Source organism: Cinclus cinclus, chromosome 1 (assembly GCF_963662255.1).
Source record: "Cinclus cinclus chromosome 1, bCinCin1.1, whole genome shotgun sequence".
NCBI classification, from domain to species: domain Eukaryota; kingdom Metazoa; phylum Chordata; class Aves; order Passeriformes; family Cinclidae; genus Cinclus; species Cinclus cinclus.
The window spans coordinates 95141457-95166202 of NC_085046.1; the positions used below are offsets into that span (position 1 = coordinate 95141457).

At 34.8% G+C, this 24746-nt stretch overlaps 1 protein-coding gene across 1 annotated transcript in view; it reads left to right on the forward strand.

Moving 5' to 3' along the window:
• The window catches only part of NETO1 (neuropilin and tolloid like 1), a 61184-nt gene that overhangs the window by 16083 nt on the left and 20355 nt on the right, over positions 1-24746 (forward strand). The window contains exons 5-6 of the mRNA XM_062500747.1: positions 17732-17773; positions 17887-18014. Coding sequence (XP_062356731.1) covers positions 17732-17773; positions 17887-18014 — 170 coding nt within the window. The remainder of the gene's footprint in view (positions 1-17731; positions 17774-17886; positions 18015-24746) is intronic.

Below are 24746 nucleotides of genomic sequence, written 5' to 3' on the forward strand. Positions count from 1 at the left end.
CCCCTGATATGTCTCTCATCTGCCTCCTTTTCATTTGAGATCTCAGTGGAGGATAAAGAGATGAGGTGTTAAATGTGTGGGTGTGTGCCAAAATTTAAAAGAAAAAAAAAAAGTAAATTTGACTAAATTGAAGCTGAAACTGTTTATTGTTATGTGAATAGTACATGGAGGAACAGGGAAAGAAATTATTTACTATGTCTCCAGGATGTATAAAAACAGATAACTGGATGAAGTTGAAAAATGATTAATTAGGGCATCATGAAAAATGCTGCGATGAAGATCTGTTAGTCTGTGCACATGGAAAGAGTCCTGCACCTAAGGCATTTTAAATCTAGTTTGGACTAAGTCCCATAAAAAGGAATTATATAGAAAAATCCTAAGGGATACACTAATAATTTGCAATTACTACAACTTTTCAGTTCAATAATTTCTTTGACTCCTTGATATTGAAATGGTTGGAAATCCATCCACCAAGAAAAAAATCCAGTAGAGACTGTGGTTTCAGAAACAAATGTAACTCTTTCGCCGTGCATTCTTTTCCTTTTAAATAAACCTTTTTTCAGATATCTTTTCAATACTCTAAAGGGTGAGATCTTGCAGGAGTAAAAACATTAACAACAAAATCAGAGCTACACACGTAACCAACATGAACGCACCCAGAAACTGGTAAAACTACTGAAAGTTCTACTGAAAAGTTCCCTAGTAAGAGGACAATTTAGGCTTTCGTTTTTGTCATTTCTAAATTATAGTGTTAAGTGACACATGGATGAATGAAGTGTATGTATGATATAATAGACTATTTTCAATGTCAAAACTCTGAGCTAAGGGAAAAAGTATTGATTTTTATTATCATTAAGAATATTATAGCTAATATCAGTAATAACCAGATGTATGTTGATGTAAATTTTCAACCATTTTGCATATATGAGAGTTTATGAACAAATGAAAACTTCTTTACTTTTTATACATTATTTAGATTTTTTTTTAATTAAAAAATTCTGATTAACTCTGTTCATTTCAAAATGGAACTATCTGAATCTATTGACTCTTCATAAATTTACACAAACATTTTGGTTGTGTTGTTTCTTTTTAAGGAAATCTGATGCATGAGAGAAATACATATCAGGCTACAATATTTTCGGGTTCCTCTGGCTCATTTTGAATACAGTTTTGATTGGCTAAGTTAAAACCCATGACACAAGTCAAAGGATAATTAATCCTTGCTCTTGTTTTGTAATTCTTTGGCCATTGAAAGGCCTACACCTGAAATTTCATTTCACAGCTCTGGGTCCTTTGACTCAATCAGTTATGCTCATTTTTCTTTAAAACTTTTGTCTCAAGACAGTCTTCCAAAGTGGTGCTGAATTGTTGTTTTGTGTAGAAAAATTCAATAGCTACTTCAAATTATTGACAACTCTCCTTTAAAAAAAGTCCTTTTTTTTAGTACAGACAAGGATTCAGGCAGAGAGAGGCTGTGTTTATCTGAGCTTTCTTGCTCAGCTAGAATAATCAGATTTCTGTTTATCCTGGTCCCTGATTTTGCAGGACAGTGGCTTAAGATAGCACATCATTACTTTCAGTTCCTTCACTTAGTAGAAGCCATCTGTGTTTTTATTTAGCCTCATTAATATAAACGTCAGTCAGTAATGTTTTCTATTCAACTGCCTGATAATGGAAAAAGAAAAAAAAATATTTATACTCTCTGGTCCCAAAAAGTAAAATATTAAATAGTTTCTAACCGGAGTAACAGTACTTTTGCATTCCCATTACAGTGAATGTCAGAGTAAAAAAAGTAATAGGTCATCTATCTCAAGGAAAAAAAACAAAAAAAACCAACAAACCAAATTCTTCCTTCTTGGGGAATTCACATATTTTAGAACTCACTAAACATTCAATGTGAATTGACTGAATTTATTCACAATTCTAAAAAACTTAGATAAGCCATCTAATGTGCATGTTCTGCCTTGAATGTATTTAAACAAGGGATATTTCCCAGACATCTGGGATAGCTGAATATCCATGTGATTACTTCTAATTTAGTATCAGCAATGACAACTACTTTTTGGCAACTTGAAACCCAGTCAAGTTTTTTGAGAACCAACAAACAATACCAGAGCCATTAAACTTTGAACAATATGGTGTTTTTCCTTTGGGATCAGATTTGGTTTGGAATTACGAGCAATTACTCATTGTAACTTCACTTAAATTTTTGAGGCAGAGCCACATGATGTCAAAAAACCCCAGAAAGTGTGAATCTGTTTTATTTATTGAGATATAACCCCCAGCACTTCAAATTGCCATAAGCAGCATCCTAGAGTTATGAACTTTATTGTGTTAATACACGCGCACTTCATAAAATTCACTTCATTGCTGTTTACAAGGCATTTGGGCATCTGGTCTTGGGAAAGGGAAGGAATTTCATGTAGGATATTGCATTACATTAAAAATCATGATCACTGGTTTATATTAAATTTAAAGTGAAAAATAATTCCTTATGTGGAGCAAATGAGTGTCGAAAAGGTCCAGTGGGGTTCTCCGATCCTATATTAGGTCTTGTCATCCCATAGTTACATGTTTGTTTCAACAATACCCAAAATGCAAATACAGAACTTCTTAGTTTAGAAATCCCTGCGTGCTGGGAGTATCATGTTACCAACAGAAGGAAGTTGAACACTTAAGTCCCTACTTGAACTTTGATGCAAAAAAAAGAGCAAGAGAAATATAAGAGTTTTAATTATTTCTAGAACTGGATGGAGTAGAGAAAAATGACAACTTAACTAAGGATGGTTACTGCTTCCCCTGCCATCAGTACACCCTGTTCTCTACACAAGTCTTTTCCATAATTATATTAATTCCATAATAAGCTGGGCATGGACTTCTAGAGAAGGTTTACTAGCAGCATAGGTACAAATAATTCTATTCCACCTCCACAGGAAACACCTTTCTTCATTTGTAGGTGACCTGAGCAGTAATGTTGATTATGATGTTACAATAAGAAATATTTTTTTTCAGAGGAGTCTCATTTCTCTGACAACAATTTAGTGTTTCTGGAGCACCTGTGAGGGATCTTTAGGAAGCCTAAATGTACATTAAAAATAAGTGCTAGAAAACCAAGATTTTTAGATTAAGCTGCATTTTTACAATACTGTTGTCATTGTACTAATAGTTTATATTATTACTTGTTACAAAAAAATTAGATCTAAATCTTAGAAGAAGTAGGGGATTTTCCTTAAATATGGTCTTTTTCTTATCCTCTTTTCCCTAAGGATAAACTTTTGACTTTATGTAAATACTATGCTGAGTTAGCTTAACCTTAGGTCTAATATAAAGTGCTTACCCCCTTGCTTTAAACCCTTACAAAATGAGGAAATAACCAGCGGGCCCTGGAAATTTGTTTCCCTTATTAATTCTTGATTTCTCTGTAATGTTTGTGAGGTACTTGGAAATGGCAGATCAGGGAGGATAATATGGAATTTGTGCTGAACAGAAAGCCTGGGTAGCTGTCTTCTACCAGTGTTTAAAAACAACTTGTTTACAATGAGAATTTTCACTACCCACGTTTGGAACAGCACCTCCAAAACCTGTTGATATGTTACTCGGTAGTTCTCATTCAAACATTATAGCACTTACTTCTTCACAGGAAAAATTGGAAGCTTCTTGTCTCAAATGTAATGAATAAGGAGTTTTTGTTTACTCTTCAAAGGTTTTCCAGCCCATCTCATTTTCTCATCTGTCAGATTTTCTAATAGCTCATATTGGGATGCGCTCCTAGGTGGTGGTGTTGTGGTCTTATCCTGACAACGCTGTTGTTGTCTGTAATAGTTTCTCTTAAGGGCCTTGGAAAAGTAGATATCTGGAGAGATTCTGCTGACGCTGAAGCAATTATTTTTCTTCATTAATGCTTTTCTTAAGCTGTTCAATTTTCATCCTTATGCACTGTATCTACAGGTTTATGAAGTATTACTGGTGTAGCCAAAAAATCTTAGCAATCGGCCCAGTGCTTTTGCCTAATCAGTCTGAGTGTGCCCCATCTGTTAGGCAGAAAAACTGGTTTTTACTGTAACCATTCAGCTGCAATGGGTTTGATTCTTTAGGTGTCAGTATATGTTAGGTAGAACACATACTTATCTATTTACTTTTCAGTCATCTTTTTGCGGTGGTTCAAGTAACTGTAATTGTAGATTGGTTTTGTTATTGTCTAATTTATTTAATGAAACATTTCTCAATTCAAACAGCAATAAATAATGGTCTTTACTGAGATATTTGCCTTTCCTTTACAGATTTTTTTACTTTTTATAGTTCTAGCTAATTCTCCTGTAAGAAATATGCACAGACTGTTGTCAGAAGTCACTCAGTTTCCTGTATATAATAAACAGGGCTCTTGCCCAATAATTAGTAGCTTGGCAAACTTAAGTCTTTGTAAAACTGAATAATGTTTTTGTTTCTAGAACTGAATATTGTTATGGCAATATTGCAGTATGCAATGTTTTGTAAATGATGAAATGTGTCAGATAAGAAGCAAATCCTCTCTCACCATTTGTTATGTACACTCATCTATTGTTTAACATTGGTTCATTTTCTAATGACAGTACTCATATTTTTGTAAAGAGGAGAATCCAGAGATTATATTTTTCTTACTAGTACTGAGGTGAATGTTATTGAATATTATTTGCTATTTGTAGCTCTAGTCGGTGTTTGTTGTCATCTTAATATATCTTTTGCCATATTGATGGCTGAGACCTATCTTGATTTGTTTACTGTCGTGTTGAGTAATGCAGACTATGTAATACTTTCACTTCAGATATCACGTTTGGGCTTCTTTGATGGTCAGGTCTAAAAATAAGATCATGCTTCGTGCAACTCTGACACAAGTTTTGTTTTCAATACTTTGTAAATAAAGTTAGCTTGTCCATTAGAGCGTCTATGCCTTTGATCCATCTCTTTTTCTCCTATTATGTGCTAAGATATCGAAGAGCCTGCAATCTTCAATATCATACTGTTGTCATGGGGTAGGGAAATACTATCATGTAAAGTCTTTTTCATGTGATAAACAAATTATACAATGATTTCTGTGAGAAGTAGGTGTCATGTCTGTTGCTAAATCTGTGGCCAATGTATCTATTGCTAGACACAGAACTCCTGGATAATCAAGACTGACAATCAAGATTATGAACACACTGACTCAGTCTGATTTGCTTTTTTCCTTTTCTTTCACTTTCTCTCACAGTGTAATTATTGCCTATCTTAAGCTTCTAAAAACTTTCTTTTACCTTATGTACTTTTATATTATACATACACTGAAGAGATACAAAAAAACCTCCTCTCAAAAGATTGACTGATGACATCTATACAGCAAGGTGTGTTGTCCTAAAAATGATCATGACAAATTGAGGTAGTTAGAAGTTAAATTTTTAAAATCCTATTTTAAAAAGATTAAAATGTCAATATAATTGGGTTCATGAAAGAGTCATCTGCTCATTGTTGTTTAATATTTGTGAATTCTGAGTAGATTAAACAAGGGGGTTTTTTCCTATTAATTTACATTAGATAGAGATATTCCTAATATTTTGTTTGGGAAAACCAACAAGTAATTTTTTTGTTCGATTTATGTTCAATGTGTACATATTTTAATTTTTCACCTGTTTCTTCACTGTGACAAATCCAAAAGCTAAGTATCCTTATCTTTTTCTCTCAATACCTGTTCATTTCATAAAGGCCCTCAGGCCAAGTAAGAATAAAAGCTGCTATAATTTAACACTGTAATCCATCAAAAATCTCTGAAATTACTTTCTGATATGCCCAAGGATAATTCCAAAGAACAGTTGCTTAAGCTTACTATACTCAAATGCTGCACTGACAAGCCACTAAATCTAGTCTCAATTTAGCAAAGAATTTCAGGAAGCCTACATCTAAGCATGTGCCTAAATCCAGGCAATCTCTAGGCTTGGGTACTTACTTAAAAGTAAGTATGTTTAAAAACTGTCCTCTACCTTTCTATCTACGGAACTAAGTAAAAATTAAACATCTATTAGATTTTGAGAGAAAAAACTACTGTTTCTTCAACTCCTTTAATGAATTAAAATTAGTTTTCTACCTTCACACAAATCGTGTGTTAGATCTATATCAATTAAGTGTTTGCCCATTTGATCAGTATCAAACAAATATAGCTTTAAATAGGTTCAACTTACTCTCCCCTTGATTTTCCTTTTTCTTTCTTGTTTTGTTTTGTTTTTGTTTTTGGTATGGTCTTTTTTTGTTTGTTTGTGTGTTTTATTTTTTTTAAATATTCTGTTACAGTGAGCTGAGGGTTTTTTTGGAGTTAGAAAACCATTATTAATGATATTTCTGTCTTCCTGTGCTATTCTTCTTCTAGATACCCCCATCCCTAAAAAAACTACCATGGAATTATCTGAAATTAAATTATTTTCTTCAATCATCTTCTACTTGGAACATAATTAATTCAGATAAGCTTTTTTGGTTCAACTCACTTGGTCAGTCAGATTTACAGGTTGTAAAATGAGGTGATACAAGTTCTGCAATAATTTGCAGTGAGTACTGGTTTCACTCCTTGGATTTAAAATTTGAAATGTGAAATGAATTTTCAGTGTATTTTTACCACATTCCCACTACAACTTCTGTTTATGCATTCATTAACAAAGGGTCTTTTTAAAAATAAAAATGGAGCAATACTTACAAATAGTTTTTTGAAAGAGAAAATTATATTATTATATAATTAAAATAATACTATTCTTTCTCTGAAAAATCTTCTGGATAATTTCAAATGCACATTGCTTACATGGTCACAGCATAGTCTGCAGTTCACTAGGGAGATGAGTACCTGATATTGCAGTTTCCTCAAAGAGGTTTGTAGAGGAGGTTTTAACTTCAGTGAGAAAAAAAGATGTTTTGGAATACACATCGTAAAAGGTACTTCCAATCAGTCTTTATTTTTTATAGGTAGGGTGATGAGATTTAGTAAACAGTTGAGAATGACATTGAAAGGGATAAATTCATCATAAAATTGTGAAAATAAGTAAGCCAATAATTTTGATTTTTAAATACTTCAAAAATATTGCTCCAGAGGTCATTACAAATTAGAGATGCAAAAAGTTTATTTGAATATTGGATGTCAAAATCTGTGTAATATCCAGCAATTTCTGTTAAGAAAGTTTGCTTGAGTAATGAATAAGATGATAAAAAGAGAATTGAGAAATATGTTTTTGAGAATTTAGAATAAGAGAAACTGTTTTTTGTGACACATCCATTGTTAAAATGTTGTACTAGCATGACAGAAGCAGGCAGTGAGTGTGAAATGTGTTATCCTAGTCACATATCAGTCCCCTAGATGACACTGAGAAGCCAGAAGATGTTGTGTAACAGGACTTATATACATCATTTGCCAGATGTTATCTGATAGTTGAAGCTCAAGAGACAATGTGATCAAATCTGCTGGTTGCAGTATGTGGGTTAACAAAAGATTGTGTTATACTCCTCTTGTTTTCTTTTGGGATTTTTTCCCTTTTCTTTCTTCTCCAGTAGCTCATTTCTCAAGTCAATGTGAAAATTATTATTAAAAGTGAATGCAGCAAATATTTCCTAAAAATATTTTATTCCTAAATGTTGATTTCTATATGTGGTTTAGACTTGGTTATTAAGTGGTTATTAACTTCTATTAACTATGAATTCCACTGTGAAATTCTACAAAATAATTTTATATTTTTTTTAAACAAATTATATACTGGCCTATGATTTTAAAAATCAAATTTAGTAGTTCGAATCTGTAATTTTATGTGCATCCTCCACACAAATAATTTTTAGCAATAATATAGTTATTTGTATTCTAGAATATTTCATATCAGTGATATTTCAATATAAATACAGATCAATGACTTATCAAGTACTTTTAAATGAAAGGTTTCATTTATATTTGACTGGCTTTTTCCTTTTATCTCTAGAACTTTAAATGACTTTTTAAAATCAAGCTAGGAAAAATCCTGCTGTTTGGCAGTCAAAAACTTGATCTGGTCAAATGAAACTTAATTACTGTCTACTTGTTGGGAAAGCAGCTGACCCCTACTTAACAATCCTGAGAGCTGTGACTGGCCATCATGTTTTGACCTGCTTTTGCTGCAAGTCAAAACTCTTCTGAGACCTCATTCTTTCTAAATATTACCACATCAATGGTAGAACTAGACAATCTCTAATCAGTACCCACTTTGCTGTTCTTTTCCTGTCTCTTCAGGCACTTACATAGCAATATTGGGTATTGTATAAAGTAGACATAAGGACTTATGAACACTGCCTTTCTAAATTGTGATTCAATGAATCACAATGTCTTTTTCATTAATGTGATGCAGAAGATCAGTATTTTTTCTCTGTATTAAGCTGAGCCAGCCAGTTAGTGTAGCTCTCAATCAATTGCTAAATTCAGCTCAAATTGTAGGTCTAAACCTGCTTCTTTTAGAATCAATATTAAAATTATGAGTAAATCCAGTGAAAAGAAAATTACTGCTTCAGACTGGTAGATATTGAACAGAGGAGGAAAAAATGTAAGCCAGTTAAATTCCAAGTAAGATATAATTTTTAAACATAAAATCTAAAGTTATGATAATAGAATCAAAAAATTACTAATGTATGCTTAATAGTACTGTTTAGGGATAGAAGAATCTGGAGCTTCTGGAGTAAGGAAAAGTCAGAGGCAGAAGAGTTTCAGAGACATGAATGTAACTCTACTCAAATTCTGGGTTCCAAATCTCCACTCACCCACAGACTCACTTCTTTGTAATGTTCATGACAAACCAGTCTGAAGTCATTTTGTAAACACAACATGTGACATAAATGCTACTTAGAGAGGACTGAGGATCTATCAGAAAAATGTTGTCAAAAGAAAAAATAAAAAATATTGAATACAATATCCCCTGGTTTAGAATTTATTTGCAAGTAGGTTTTTTTTTTTTTTTTTAAATGCAGGCATGCAGTAAAGCATATGTTAGTGTTTATGCGAAGCAATCTTTATCCATTAATTTTAGTGGAAATGTTTGGGGCTAGAGCTAGTACAAGTTATGCTTGGTTTACACAGTAAAGCATACAGTAGGACTTTTCTCATCAAAATAATAGAACTCCCAGATGAAATCCATCTTGTTTCTGACAGTTTATATCTACTTCAGGTCAATATATGGAATTAAGTGTGGTTTGAACTTTCTCTGGAACTTTTAATTGTATGAAATTGGAGAAAAAATATCTATTTGAACCAAAGGGAATATCACTCTCATGAAGTCATAACCAACAGGAAGTAAATTAACTGTAAGGAAAAAAAAAACATGGCTGTAAAGCCTAGATTAACCAAAAATTGTCTAAAAATTTTCCTCCCATAATCTCAGGGGAAGATGAATTTTATACTACTGGAAAAGACGGAATGATTATTGCTTACTTCCAATGTATTATTTATATCTTAAATATCTGAATGTTACCTTGTATAATAAAATGTAAAATTCATGTTTGAGGGTAATTTATGTAGGGAATTCACAGTTTAGCAAAGAGCTACGTTCTTTCTGAAAATTTTCCTCAGAGGGATCTGCTGCCCCTTGCAGTTATAAAGATGAAGAAACAAAAGTGTTAGAATGTCTCCAAACACACTCCCCAGTATACCCTGCAGCTGAAGTTCTTAAAATCACATCTTCTCATTCTGTATATTTGGGGAAACTGCTGAAGTTAACATCTCAGTGCTCCCTGAAAGGACAGTTTTTAGCCAGAATACTTCCTAAAAGTAGCAGAAGAAGGAAAGATCCGGTGTCATTGAAATTTATACTGCTATGAATTCTAAAATTACAGGTCAGAAGACTTACTTTTACCACAATTGTTTTTAGGACTTGGTGTAAATGTGACTTCCTCAGCAACTCACTGAACTGTGTGGCTTTTATAATTCCCCTTCTTATTCACTGGAAGTGTCTGTGGTGAGCAAAGATAATTACAATTGGAGGTGACAATTGGTTTCACAAAATGAATTTCACTTTTCCTTTGATATATGCCATGGGTTGTTTTCTAATTTTTTCCTTTAGAAAGTGAACACTCAGATTCCAGTGGGGATGAAAACCTAGATTTTTTCCCTTTGATCCTAAAGATTTCTACCCTGGATACAGAATATATTTTAAAAATGTCCTGTGACATTGACTTTTTGAATCATACAATGACTTTGTTACAGGAGAGTACTGCAATATAATTTCTCCAACTACTTTCTAAAAATCTAGCAGTTGCACAGTAAAGTAACGATTGGAGGTTTTTTTCAGTCTGTGGCTATTTCACTTGTTTCTAGTCTAAGAATCTTATTTTCTGTAGTATTTTGTCTGTTTCATCTCCTTCTGATATATGGCCAGACGATTAAGCAAGCAGTTGTTTTTACAAACACAATTCAATTCCCTCTGGTGCTCTCTGACACAATTCTTTGCTTTAGCAAAAGACCAGCTGGTGCTTTGCTAGTCGGTAAGAGAAAAATATTTGGAGACAGTGGAAGAATTTGCTTGTTAAAGTGGAAAGTGAGCTATTCACATGTGGAAACTAGAGGAGATATTTGAGTTTCTCATGTGAGATGAAGTTATCTTCTAAAAGATGTCATCACTGGCATGGACAGCTACAGCAGAAGAATATTACTAGGTGTAAACGCTGTGTTGTATTTCTTTTTTAATTGGAAATGTACCACAATGTGCAGTGAACTACAAGTTATACAGTGTTACTTGAAGCAGTACAAGTAGTATATTCTGTTGACTATAATAGCTCTAAAAGATGTAGCTATTGTAAAGAACACTACAATGAATGCATTATTCTGTTGAATGTTCTAAAATGAGGTAGAACTAGGAGAAACCATTTCTCCTATGGAAAAACAACAAAGGTTATTTTAAATCACAAAGTTATTCTTATAAAATCCTTCTATCCTGAGAAATCCACTCAGTGAACTGGTACAGTATAAATATCCTGAAAAGGATGTGCAGATTCTGCCCTCAGTGGTAGCAAGAAATAACCATGTGTAAATAAGTTCAGTCTGCAGAAATAATGCCTGGTATTCAGTTGTGGCTAAATTTTGGGCTCATTTTTTCTCCTTAGTATTCTGACATGAACTTAAAAGTGTTATTTCCTTAGACTGGGCTAGGTCTCATCTATAAAAAAAAAATGACGAGACAAATCCTGAGCCTTTAGCAGTGTTCTGCTGAAACTGCATGACTAGGAATACTTAGAATTCAACATTATTCAGGAAAAGCACCATAGTGTTGCACATCTCTCTTCCTGGCCCAATTCAGAGACCATTAGTCAATTACAGGAAGCCTCCAGGATATTATCTTGGGGAGACACAGACAAGGTGCTGCCCTTGACTGATAGTCAGTCCTGGCGGTCAAGTCAGCTGCACTGTCACAGCAAGGCTGCATTACTCAGATAAAGTGGACTCCTGAGCTCGTTCAGTCTTGTTTCAATATTTTCAGGCAACTGGCAGATAAAGGTATATGCAGCCCTTGAAATATTCATCATAGGATCGTTTTTTCCCTGCATTTCCACACACAGTGTGCTGCATAATGCCTAATTGGAGGACTCAGCTGCTAGTGTAAATATTTAACATTATAAAAATGATCTGTCAAATAATCCCACACATAGCAAGGCTCCAGGACTTCCTCTTGCCATTAATCAGCCTGAGTGTGATATTGTTGCCCATTCTTGCTCTCCTTTGTCACTAGGTCACTTCCAAAAAGCACGTCTCACTTCTGGGATTTAGGAGCATATATCAAAGTGTTGGAACACCCTTTGAAGATGAGACTGAGAATCTCATGCAACCTTTTGATTTCTGGTATGGCTCCCATCCACAACAAAATTTATGTGGGAGAAAGACCCTGCTTTAAAAGGTTTGCAGAATAGACAACAGACGTAAACAGGCTAAAATCTCAAAGCCTGCCATTGTCAGCATGAAAACAGAAATTCAACTGCATCTGTTATCATATGCTTTGTTCCAGTGGAATTCATTCAGGTGCTTCTTGTCTGTTCAGTTCTCAGTAGACCAATCTTAGCAAGAAGTTATGCAAAGACATGGATTTTATTTTTCTTTTTTCCCTTCTTCTTTTTTTTTTTCCCCTGTCATTGTCTTTTGTATTTCCAAATAGATGGCAATGAACAATGGAATGGAAACAAAGAAGCACATAATTTTGGCATACAAATGTCCAACTATTGCTATCACTTGCAGTATATCTCATTTTACTGAGGTTGCCATAGCAAGACAATTAGTTTGCAAATCACTATATATATTAATTACATTATAAAAATGCTTTGCAAGTATGAGCTGAGAGTAGTAAAGTGACAAAAGAAAAAAAACCTAAAAAATAAAGAAGATATTGTAGAAATCAAACTTTCAGGTAATTGTGTTATTTCAACAATATTTGTCTTCATATGACTTTTTGCTGATTTAATTGCAGGTAGATCTTCAAGGTGAAACAGCAGGAGCCATGTTAACTGCTATATTTGCACTTATTAGCTTTGATTTCTTTCATGCTTATGTTAAAAGTGAACAAAATTTGAGAAGCATTATTTTAGGTTATAAATATGTAGTCTTCAAAAGAGCTGCAATTTCCCACAATATTGTTTTTAAAAGAAAGCATGGAAAATAAAGAGCAAATACAGCACGTAATATTGGCAACCATAATTATTACAGACCTTTCCACAGTGTCTACTAAACTATAGGCTTTCTTTGAAAAGGTTTCGATATCATTAATAGAAATATAGACGTGTATATGGAAGTTTCAATAAGACTACTAATATGAAAAAAGGCATCAGAACAAACTTCATTTTAGGCTAATAAGAAATAATGTGTGGGGTTTTGCATAGCTATTTAACTTCATATTGCTTTTCTTCTTACTACTTTTTCTTTACTCTGCCCAGCAGAATAGCTAAGTTCCCTTTGAACACCACACAAAAAATATTTATGTGCAGAAACATTTTTTTTTATTTTAGTTATTTTTTTTTATTTTTAATTTCTTTTTTATATTAGCGATACTTTGAGACAATTTTTATGTTTTAAAATCTTTTGGCCATCTTATTCCAATACTTCTACTCTCTCATCAAATACTATAGTATAAATACCTTAGAATAATCATGTTTTTCCATACTGAGTTGTGCAAGCTCTGCTTTTATAGAGAACTATACCTCACCTCTCTAGAGGGCACGGCTGGTTTAAGTTCCCAGAAATCATTGTAAAAGAACCTGACTTAGTAAACTTACAGATAAATAACTGGTGGTTTGCTGCATAATGCAATTCTCTTCACTTTTCTTTGAGTATTTACATGCAAAATCAGGCCTCTAATAAGTTTTTGACAGGGAAGCATGGGCATACTTTAAAATTTCTTAAATATTGGTGAATAAGAGTTGAATACCTGTTTCTAGTCAAAGACAGAGAAGTGAAAAAGTTTATCTACAGCTGTCTCATCAATGTCTGATCAGTGAATATAAGTGGACAGTTTCCTTACTTTTGATCTGGAAATATGCCTTCAACCTATTGTGACTATGTTCTGTATGCATCCCTTAAAAAGCAGGTTTTTGTATGCATAAAAAGCAAAAAAAACCCTTAGGTTTTAAACATCAACCCTTTGTAGTGTATGATTTTTGCAAATAGTTCAAATAATTCCTCCATATCTCATTCATAGAAAAGAGACAAAAATACCCCAAAAGTTATTCACCAGAATTTTGTATTACACAGTTCCTTCTTCTTGACTTTTTACTGTACAGCAATTGTTCGTGTTCTTTACTGTATGTATTGCACTTCAGATATTAAAATTTAAAAGTGTAATTAAGTATACTGTAGTCTAGATATGATCAGGAACACATAAACACAATCTTCCATTTTTTAAAAGAGATATTAAAATTTTTACTTATATCTTTTGACTACCAGAATGAGATATCTATTATATTTTATCAGTGGAAGCAGGAGGTTTGAAGTTCACTGGGTAAGAAAGTGCCCAGATGAATTTTATATGAAAATCTAAGGAAAGAAGAATAAAATGTAAGAACTTTACTTACAAATTTTGCCTTTAGAAGTGTGAAAATGCTCTAATTTTTCTGTATTACATTATTTTTAAAAGCCCTGTGCCATCTCTCTATGAAGAAAAATTGAACAGTCTATGTAAGTGTGGATTTTTAAATTCAAAATGTGATCTTTTAAAATTGATTTACAATAGTACTTGCCAGCAGAATATCATGTTGCTAGTAATTAATTTGAACTTTATGTATTTTCCCTATGTCTTACAGAAATTATCCAAGTAACATAATTTTAAACAGTTTCAACTTGTGTGTAAGTGACATGGAGTGAGGTGTTACATGCACACGTGCATGCATGGGTGGGTAAATGTTTTTCTGTGAGGATATACCTCAGCTGGGCAGTCCCATAAGATGATGCAGTGTACTTGCAAACAAGGTCATTTATATACTTTTTGAAGACAATCATTAATTTGCCTCCTGTTTTTCTATTTAAATTCCATGTTTGCCAGCTGCTTAGAAGAGCCGGACATCTTACATGGGAACAGTGAAATGAAAAATAAAGAAATGCATGGTTTCCATGGAAAATATAGATTCCAAAGCTAGCACCCAAAATCTTTAGAGTCTCCCATGAAGACCTAGTGGAACTTTTTGAAACCAGACCTAAGTATTTCATATTTCTCCAGGCTGGATGTATATGTTCCTGCGATTCAGAGCAAATTTCATAAAACCAAGTACACATTGTGAGAGAGATTTGTCTAACTTCTGCTGCTGCTTCAGATAATAGGTCTAATTTTTTTGATTGGTTATTTCACTATTATCCTATTCTATTGTTTAGTTGTTACAAAATCAGAGGATCAGAAAATGGCTGGTCTCAGAAGGTACCTCTGGAGGTCGTCTTGTCCAACCCGCTTTTCAAGCAGGGTCACCTAAAGCTTGCCTAGGATCATGTCTAGGCAGCTATTGAATATCTCCAAGGATAGAGACTCCTCAACCTCTTGGCTACCTTGCTAGTCCTGAGTCACCTCATACTGGAGAAGTGTTTCCTGACATTCAGATGGAAGCTCCTGTGATTCACCTTGCACTCATTGCTTCTTATTCTGTCACTGGGTAACACTGGAAAGAGAGCGGTTCTATTCTCTTTGCACCCCTTCACTGGGTTTTTGTACACATTGGTGGGATCACCTCTGACCCTTCCCTTCCCTTCCCTTCCCTTCCCTTCCCTTCCCTTCCCTTCCCTTCCCTTCCCTTCCCTTCCCTTCCCTTCCCTTCCCTTCCCTTCCCTTCCCTTCCCTTCCCTTCCCTTCCCTTCCCTTCCCTTCCCTTCCCTTCCCTTCCCTTCCCTTCCCTTCCCTTCCCTTCCCTTCCCTTCCCTTCCCTTCCCTTCCCTTCCCTTCCCTTCCCTTCCCTTCCCTTCCCCAGAGTGACCAATCCAAATTTTATCGGCCTTCACTCACATGTCCCTTAAAAAAAATTCATGACCCTTTGTTAGATTGCCTCTAGCAACTCCATATTTATTCCTTTTTGCCTCTGACTTTTCTCTCTCCTTATGGGTGATCTGTCTTATTTTGCACAGAAAATTTTTCCAGTCTTGCATGTTTTCCTCACAGGAATATGATTTTCATCTGTCTATTGAAAGATCTAGCCAGTCAGTGTTTATGTAACATTAATGTTCTGACCCAGCCAGACTGAGAATAACATTTTCATTGAATTACATACAAAGAGCTGCTAAAATCTAATCTATTTAATGGGAGACTATTTAAAAAGCAAATATTTATTGGTTAAATATGCTCAAACATGGTTGAATTTTAAGCATCTCTGATAATATCTTATTTACAGATTTTGTTTTTATTATAGTAGTATTGGTATAATAGCAATATTTAATGAAGAGTTATCACCTCATGTTTAGAAGCTTTTGTTTGCCTTTCACTTTTGAAATGTTGAGAACTTGCAAAAACTATTTTTCTTAAAACTGAGCAGATCTGCCATAGTTTTAATATCAACGGATTTTGCATTTCTTTATGTGTTGTTACCAATGTTACTGTACTGTTAAATGAGAACATGCTTTCAGAGATGCTTTTTGGGTCAAATTGTACGGTCTAGATTGTACTTCAGCCTGGATTCTTGCTACGAACACTGCTTAATAAGAAAACTCATGTGGGGAAAACTCTGGCAGGACGGTTTTTGCTTTCTTTCCTTCTGTGTGCGTTACTAAAGTGGTGGAGGGTTTTCAGTAAATCAGAGTAATCCTTGCAAACTTAGTAATATAAATGCATTGGTTACATGAGATACCATTGGGATGGTAATTTGAACCATAAGTAAAAGTAGATTTCCTTTAAGTATCTCACTTTCAGAGCTAAATATCAGCATCCCGAGTAAATTAGCTGAAATATTTGATTACATTTAATGTTGTTGGTAATCATATCTTTCTACTGATCTATAAAATGTTTAACAATTAATATTAATTGCCTACTCAGCAATATTTGCAGTCCTGTAGGTTCATGAGCATTTACTCATGGTTTATGTTGTTCAACTGTAAAAGAAATTTGGGAAGAACAACAGCAGCCTGGTTATAGAGGGACAGCTTAAAAAGGGATTTTACAACTCCAGTTTTTTAAGCCAACACATTTTGACTGTTTAGAATAAAATGACTGATCTTGCTTATACAGCACTAGACTATTTTGTTATATTATCTGGTTGTGATTCTTACTGGTCTTATTTGATGAAGGCTAGGGGGAAACAGCAGTTTTTGTGGCTTGGTTGTGAGTTGATTTTTTTTTTTTTTTTCATCTGGTACATCTACTTCCAAAGTTACTCTTTTTTACTGACCCAGTTCTGAAACAAGATCAGTTTCATACGTAAATGAGAAAAACAGTGCACAGCATTCATTTTAGGCAGAAAAGCAGTGTAAGTGATAAAAATTTCCCAGACAAAATCAATCAGTTCTAAGAAATAATTTCTTGAAATGCTTTATCCTCCCAAAATTCTGGTTTTGGGCAGTATCTTCAACCTGAGCCAAATTTTTTGAAATTGTGATTTGGATATGGATGATTGTCTATTGAAGCACAGGTCTAAGACCAAACTCATTTCTTCTCTGTATTACACCTGACTATAAAAGCATGCTACAAGCCCTCTCAGACAGTAAATACAATCATGTTTATCTGATGGAAAATAGCACACAAGTCAGACTTACTACCTTGTTAACACAATGAGTACTAATGGTAATTCTTATGGTATTTTTTTCCAGTAATTTCAAATGGATACTTCTCACAAAGAAAGTGTCTACTCTTGGTCAGTAGGGTTGGCAGAGTATTCATAAACACAGAATTAAGTTCAGATTTCTCTTGTTGAGTGTTATTCTTTAAAATGCAAAATAGGCAAAAAGATTCTGAATGGATCTGTAAATATATCCTCTTTCACTACACAGATGTATTAAAATGCCATGTAGTTAGCTATGTGATGTTCTCACTTGCTAATGTATGCAGAAATATTTTTGTACCCTTCTGAAAGAGAGAGACAGAGAAAAGCAGGATTTCATAACAGAAAAGAAACTTGATATGATGGTATCAATAATTTCTGCATTAATAATTATTGTGTTGCCATAGTTTTGAAACACTTCCCATTTCCAAGAAGTATATGTATAATTATATAACTAAAGTGCATTATAAAATTTGAGTATATTGACATAACATCTAATGAAAAACTAATTTTACTTTTCTCTACTTTTAAGATCCAGATTTTAAGGACCTTGGTGTTTTGAAGCCATTGCCAGGTTGGTATGTTGCTTTTGGGTTTCTTTCTAACTTGGAGGCCTTTATACTCTGCTGTAGAAAGCATTTTTGTTTGCTGTTCAGGTTTCATTTTTTCTGGTGTTTTGTTATTCAGTTTGTGAGTTTGAGATGGGAGGACCTGAAGGAATTGTGGAATCTGTACAAATTGTTAAAGAAGGAAAAGCTTCTGAAACTGAAGCAGTAGACTGTAAATGGTACATCCGAGCACCACCCCGATCCAAGGTCAGTCCTTCATCCACTTGCTGATTTGCCATTTAATTTAAGAAATTGACTTTTCTAATATATTGTGCATTTCTTAGTACAGTCAGATATCGTTTAATAACTTTGCAGCTTGAACTGTAAACTATTTTTCTCCTTCTGCTGTGGAAGGCTAATTTGTCATCTCAATCAAAATAACCACCTTTCTCCATGAATAATGATTTGGGCAGTACTAATGTGCTTTTTGTGCCATAAGTAATTTTCTTAAATTCATCTTTAATTTTGCTTATATTTTTAAAGAATCAATGTGTGCTTTAAAGTGGGAAGTAATCTTATAATTTTAATTTTCAGTATATTTAAAATACCTAACATAGAGACTACTAAGGGACTGCTACTGGCTCCCTGAGGTCATCATTGTTTCTCATCTGGGAACTGTGAAAATAGACCCAAAGAAAATTAATGTTCCTCCATATGAAACCTTTAGTTCCTTTGGTTTATAGACAGACAAAAAGTGTGTTCTCATTTCTTTTCCTCCACAGTCAGCAAGCCAGAGATTTGTAAGTAACATAAGAGGGCTGCAATGAATTAAAAATAATTTTCTTGGATTCCCCTTGATTTTCTCTCTTATCCATAACGTATCAGTTATCACATGCATTAATTGTTGCTGGCTATACTACCACTTCTCCCCTCTTTGCAATGGGAACAGCTCTATGCCTCCCACCTACTTTTGTTCACTCTGTAAAAGACACTCCACAGTATACTTTTTCTAGCTGTCTTTAATTGGACAGGAAAGGTTTTAGAAAGTAGAATTTACATATGCGCTACTCACTGCTGTCTTTAAATAGATAAGGGTATTTTTTGTATAACCTCAGTGAGGAGACAGTACTGAATATGTAATTGTTTCATCATCAGAATAACACATTGATGAATCTTGAAGAGTTCTCTTCAGGAAAGGTTTTCAGAAGAGGAAAAGTCATTAGTATCAGCATTTTTCTATTAGGAAAGTTTAGGAAAAGTGTTGGCTCGTAAAGACTACAGACAAATTATTTATAGAAAATACTTTAGTCTTATAACTTTTTTTTTTTTTTACTTTTGGATAAAATTAATATTGATAGAGGTTTCAGTTGAGTAGATTAGCTTCCTATTTTGCTTCATGAGGTAGTGATATGAAATGGTTGGACTGATGAATGATTATTCCATGTGCTATAGACAGGAAGAACAGATATCTTCAGGAAGAACAGATGGAGGGCAGCCCTGGTGATGTTTTGGGGATATTGGTGGATCACAGGCTGGACATGCCCCAGAAATGTACACATCCAGCCCAGAAAGCCAATTGTGTCCCAGGCAGCATTAAAGGCAGTGTGGCCAGCAGGGCAATGGAGGAGATTCTGTCCCTCTGCTCTGCATTGGTGAGACTCCACCTGGAACACTGCACTAGCTCTGGGGTCCTCAGCACAGAAAAGACATGAGACTGTTGGAGCAGGTCCAGAGAAGGGCCACAAAAATAGTGAAAGGAATGGAGAATCTCTCCAGTGGGGAAAGGCTAAAAGATGAAAGGTAGTCCTGTCCACAGGAGAGAAGACTATGGGAAGATCTTATGGCAACCTTCCAGTACTTAGGGGGTCAAATAGTTTATCAGTAGCAGCAAGACAAGGTGTTTTAAGCTAGAAGAGGGTAGATTAAGACTAGGTATGAGGATGACATTTTTACAGTGAGGGTTGTAAAACAATAGATCATGTTGCTCAGAGAGTTGGTTTATGACCATCTTTGGAAGCATTAAAGGCCAGGTTGGATGGGGCTCTGAGCAGCTGGGTTTAGTCGAAAACATCCTTGCTTATGGCTTGGAAGTTGGACCAGATCACCTTTACAGGTCCCTTCAAATTTAAAGAATTTTGTCATGTATTTAGGTATTAGTAGAAAGAAAGCAGACAAGCACAGAATTGTAATTAGAATCAGGACAGTTAACTAAGCCAATAACATTTCACTATAGTCTAAATTCAAGTTTATGGTTGATCATATAATGTCATTGTGATGTTCTTACTTGGTCTGACTCTAAAGTTCTGTATGATTCAAAGGCCCGCTAAAAATCCCAATTTTACCTACAGGTAGTATTTATCTATACTTCAGTTCTGGTATAAAACTCCAAACTAGGTATTTATGTAGTGGGAAATAAATTGTGCATCAGAAGAATACTACACTACTACTGTTAGTAGAGGGCTAAAATTTAAAGTTCATTAATTCCTGATAAACTTCCATATCTGCATTTAGTTCTGTAGCATTCCAAGCAGCGTACCCTAGCTGAAGGGCACCGAGAAGGGAGATCAACGAGAAAGTTTTAGAAAAATGAAGTAATACTAAATGCTATTTAATGTCATCTGGAAGATTTTTTTAAGGAGTGTAATGCAATACAATAAAAGGCTTTTACAAGGAAGAAAGAATACTCTGATGCTCATGTCTGTAGGATAACTTAGGGCCCCACATTTTGAAAGAAAGTTTCAGGTTATGTATGAAGGAAGAAAATTCAAACATCAGGGACAGCATTATGAATGTTTGTTTGAAAAAGGTGGTTCAGCTGGCATTGTCAGTGGTCAGAAAGTGCAAGTTAGATAACAACCTGTGAAAAATGAGAGAAACATTAGTAATCCTACCTTTAGGCAGAGGGTTGACTGGGTCATCTCTTGATGGATCCGGCTGTTCCCACCTTACAAAATTATCTGGGTGGAGAGATTGAGCAATATAAAAGCATATAAATCAGTATTTCCTAATGTAGAATTGAAAGGTTTCACAGCAAGCTAGGAAAAAAAACAAACAAACAAACAAACAAAAAAAACCAAACCAACAAAACAAAAAAAGAAACAACAAAAAAAACCAAACAAAAAAACCCCACGAATTTTCAAGCCAAGATCCATCTTTGAGGGGTAAATTGAGTTAGTTCAGTTTAGCATTTGAACTTATTGTGGTTTTCAAACAGATATATTTATGTACACATAGATAAGTATAACCATGTATAGATGCACACACATACAGTTATGATTTTATCATACATACTGGGACAAGTTGAAAAATATTAAGGAAGGAGAAACAAGTGGATAAATTTTTTAGAAATTTATAAGAAGTAAGGTTTATGATAAGATTGTTTATAGGTCTGGTTCAATTGAACTTGAATCTACTGTCCATTTTTTACGGTCAGCTTCCTTTGTCCCTACCTAACCTTGAATTAATGACACATTCAGTACAATTATTTAGTGACATAATTTTAATTTATGTCAGCTTGCACCTATGAAAACAAGCTCTTCTGCAAAGAACAGAAAGAACTCAGCAGACATCTTTAAACCCACATGTTCCTCTACTCTGGGCTGCACAGTTTGTTACTGGGAATTATGCCTAAAACACAAGAGTTTTTCAGAGAAAATTTTTGTTGGACTTTTTCATCTTTAGTTTCTTAATTAAACTGTGCCAGAATGTGAGTTGCTTGCAATTTCATTTGGCGTAAGCTCATCCAAACTGTCTGCAGGAGCAAGATGCAAGTCCTTCCCTTGGCTTCCAATTCCAGATTCCAGCCAAGTCTGTGTTCAATATATGAGCAATGAGATCAGCCAGGAAGTGTGCACTTGAGTTCTCTAAGCCTGAGCTTCAAACTGACAGTCTGGGTCTAATTCTTTTATCTTCAGTGATCTGGAACAGGACAGAGAGCAGAAAATGTGTTGTGAACACTTAAAATAGTGTCATCACTGATTACCTTATATCACACACACACACACACAGAGTCACACACAGAGAAAAATAAGTCTGAAATGCATGCAAAACTCAAGCACTCTCTAAGCACAGCAGGCTGCAGAAGGCAGTCTGAACACAACTTACAAGCAGACCTAGAGCCTTATATGTGAAAGTGACATGTTGAAAAGTCTGTGCTGTAATCATTCAAAGTCAGCTCCTGCTGAGTAAGATAGCTGTGAATTTTGAGTAGAATAATACTGGAGGTTCTGCACTTTGTGTAGAAAGTGACTGCAATTAGTATTCAGAACAAGAATGGAAAATTAAGAAGAGAGCTGGTGACTGAAAGTACCAACCTACCCAGAAAAGTAAAGTTCTGGAGGAACTTCTTCGTCTGAAAATTCTTCAGTGTAGAATGAAGCATAAAGAAGGAAGTGTGTAACCTTATTGCACAGTGATTTGAAAAATTTCAGAGGCGTTATTGGCTGCAAGCAGCGGATAAGCAAAGATTTTGCATTTAGGAATAGAATATAAGAAAATGAATGGAAGTATAGTTTTCTTACTTTTTGTTAAGGGTGAAGTATTGGAAGATAATATCAACAAACATTTTTCTATGCTGGATGGGTCAACATAGTTTGACAAAGCCTCCCAGGAAGACAGAACCATGTTCATGCTCAGGTAGCTCTCTTTGTGGATAACTTTCCCAGCAAAGGCACCTTTGTGTCATCACTGTTCTTTGAGAGGCTCTGTAGAAAAAATAACACAGCAGAGTTTGATAGTAAGAGCATTAAATATTTACAAATATGTTATTCTTATGTTGGGAAAAAAACAGTAAACAGTGTTGTAAAAAAAATATTTATCAGACACTGTGGGCATCTCAAAAACCGGCATCAAAAAAGGAATTAACTTGAAGGTTGTCCAGTGGAAATAATCTATTCTGGAGGGATAAGCAATAAGTGCATTTAGACTGAACAAGTAGTGGGAGTAGCCTCTTTATTTGCACCACGAGAAATAAAATTAAGTTATAAGGTAGTTAGGCAAAGTGATGTTTAATTCACTTGCCCAACCTGAACAGGATATTGGACAGAGGTTATAGGATAGGATATAGGATAGGACTTAATACAAGAGACTGAGGAAACCCAAAGTGTCAATTAATGAGTATCTAGTTTTGACACATCATGGCAGCATCCTTAACCTTGAGCTGCCAGTGACTGGTGGTGCATGTTTCAAGTGGAGCCATTGGGGAGCAGTAGAAAGGGAGGGGATACACAGCACACAGGAGGGGACCAGGGCCTGCCCATGGTGGCTGGGGTGTAGTGGCTGCTGGATTTTCCCAGGCAGTGGGGCCAGCCCAAGTGCAAGCTGGCCAGCAGCTTGGCAATGGACAAGGCTAGGGTGGTGAGGAATGAGGCTGGGAATGGTGCAGTGTGACCCAGTGTGACCAAGACATTTGTATGTTTACTAACATCCTAAACTTGTATGTTTACTGCTACCTGGCATGCTCCTGACCAAAAGGAGGGACAACTCTCTTGGTTCCAGGTGCCTGCCTTCATAGTGAGTGTAGTCTGGAGAGAGACTCTGCTGTTTCTCATGCATTTCCTAGACAGGAGGAAATTGGTGAAGCAAATTGCAGACCTGTGAGTGAGTCTGTTTAAACTGATCTGACTAAACAGAAACATTTTCTGCTCTCCCATGTGAAGTGGAAATTGGTGCTCTTAGGTGAGACCTGCAAGAATAACAGTTTAAGCTGTTGGCACTGGCTGACTAACATACACTAATTTTTGGAAGCTTCTTAATCAGTTGTAGAAGCTTTAAGTAGTACACTAACATTTAATAGGAACTATTTGAGTGGCGATTCTTGAAATGTTAGAGAAAAATAAAATTTAAAGACTGAATAACTTAACAGCCAGAGACACTTTTGCAAGCTTCAGATGGTCTCCTCTGAAGAAGCTCTGAAGCTTGCTAACATACAGATAATGCAAAAAAGATTATGAATTTTTAAAAACTCCAGCATATGTATATATGGAACAAGGTGAATAAATTATGTTTGAACAATTAGAAAATATTATTTACCTATGTTAAACTATTAAAAGCCCTTGTGTATAATAGTTTTCTGAGATGAAGGTGCAAGACAAGTACATGTTTGGAATCATGTATGTAGAAACTCTGCCATGACGGCATGTCAAACGTAACACTGTCAAAAACCCCACTTTTAAGTTACCATGAATCTATTCTCATTCAGGTATAGAAATATAATGGACCTCATCATCTTCAAAAAAAAATAGCTGTTAAGAAATGCAATTTAAGAATAAACTATTAAAGAAAGTAATGAAATGTCTGCCAATTTTCAGTGTTAAAAAGCATAAAAGCACCAAAGAGCTGTAAATGTTGCTTACTTGTGAGCATTTTTGGACTGTACTAGAGAAAGGTGAGGATGTTTTGACAGAGTAAGTGTCAGCTTTTGGATAGACACAGAAGTCTGAAGAAACAAATAGGACAAAGTAAAGAAGTCCAAAGAGCTTCACCTGTCTAGAAAAGTGGTGTTCTGATATGTGAGCCTTGGCTGTGAATCACAGTATCTTAGAAGTACCTCATAAAATTGCCATCTTTGACAGACAGTATTCTCCAGGCTCCAGAACAGAAGAAAATATGAGGTATGGAGCTCTCTGTTTGCACAACATGGTCCCAGATTAGTAACAGAAAGACCAAAAATGTAGAATAATCTCCCAAAATAACAAACAAAAATCCAAACAGACCATGTATTGTTAACAATTCTGCATTTAAGTAATGTTGACTAAAAAAAAATAAAAAAAAAATAGCATCCAAGCAAGAGGACAGACCATTTCAGATGAAAAATTCAAGCATCACTGGTAATATGCTTTTTAGGCTGGTATACTTGGTGTCTGGCTGCCTTGAAGGAGTTTAATTAATGTTGCACAATCTGCTTAAAAAAAAAAAAAAAGGGTTTCCCAGGCCTAAATACTGGAGGTATCATCTTGAAAGTACTTAGTTAATCCCACGGAGCTGAAAAATATGTAGAAT